Raw genomic sequence first — 636 nt, 5'->3', positions numbered from 1 at the left:
AGACAACAACAGATAAGAAATGATGTGGAGAAATGTGTATATTAGAGCCAGACCTTAAACCTCTTATCCTGCAGAACCTTCTTAATGGCCACCATCTCCTGGCTGTCGATGAGGCGAGCTTGGTACACCACACCAAACGACCCATTGCCAATCACCTGCAAGGTTTTCACAAAAGAGGGAAGAGTGAGACACGGGACTGAAGAAATCCATGACAGTAATCAGGTGAAGTCCAAGAAGATGTGTAAGGGTTCCTGCGGTGTCTGGCTGCTGATCTAACAAACAATTTGAGCTTATCTGTGTCGGTTCAGCTCCGACAACAGAAGATTAAACACAGGGTTACACAATGTTAAATAACCTCTAACACAACTTTCCAGTTTCGGCTCATTTTCTAAACTAGTGCAACCTGTGTAAAGTAGGTCAGCTGCACATAGTGATATTGGTTTTGGGGGAAGAGTCGGTCCTTCCTGTGTTTTCCAAAGAGCCGTGTTCACCAGAGCACAGCCAGGGAAGGTCTACGCTAAATCCTCCACGTACACCAGTGACCGATCGAACTGACTGTTAGATGCAACAGAACCAAAAATACACAGCGACACGCATTAATGAATACTGGCTCTTTGTTAGCACTTTGACTAAATG

The 636-nt window shown here is 44.8% G+C and overlaps 1 protein-coding gene across 2 annotated transcripts in view; it reads right to left on the bottom strand.

Annotated features, from left to right (window-relative positions):
* The window catches only part of LOC118342479 (glycogen synthase kinase-3 beta-like), a 17,063-nt gene that overhangs the window by 10,034 nt on the left and 6,393 nt on the right, over window positions 1-636 (bottom strand). For both annotated transcript variants that reach the window (XM_035681032.1, XM_035681033.1), the window contains one exon: window positions 54-155. In XM_035681032.1, the coding sequence (XP_035536925.1) occupies window positions 54-155 (102 nt within the window). The remainder of the gene's footprint in view (window positions 1-53; window positions 156-636) is intronic.

This window comes from Morone saxatilis, unplaced genomic scaffold (assembly GCF_004916995.1).
Source record: "Morone saxatilis isolate NCDOM2014 unplaced genomic scaffold, NCSU_SB_2.0 Contig9, whole genome shotgun sequence".
Classification (NCBI taxonomy): domain Eukaryota; kingdom Metazoa; phylum Chordata; class Actinopteri; family Moronidae; genus Morone; species Morone saxatilis.
The sequence above is the reverse complement of the archived record's forward strand: the minus strand, read 5'-3'. Positions and strand labels throughout refer to the sequence as shown.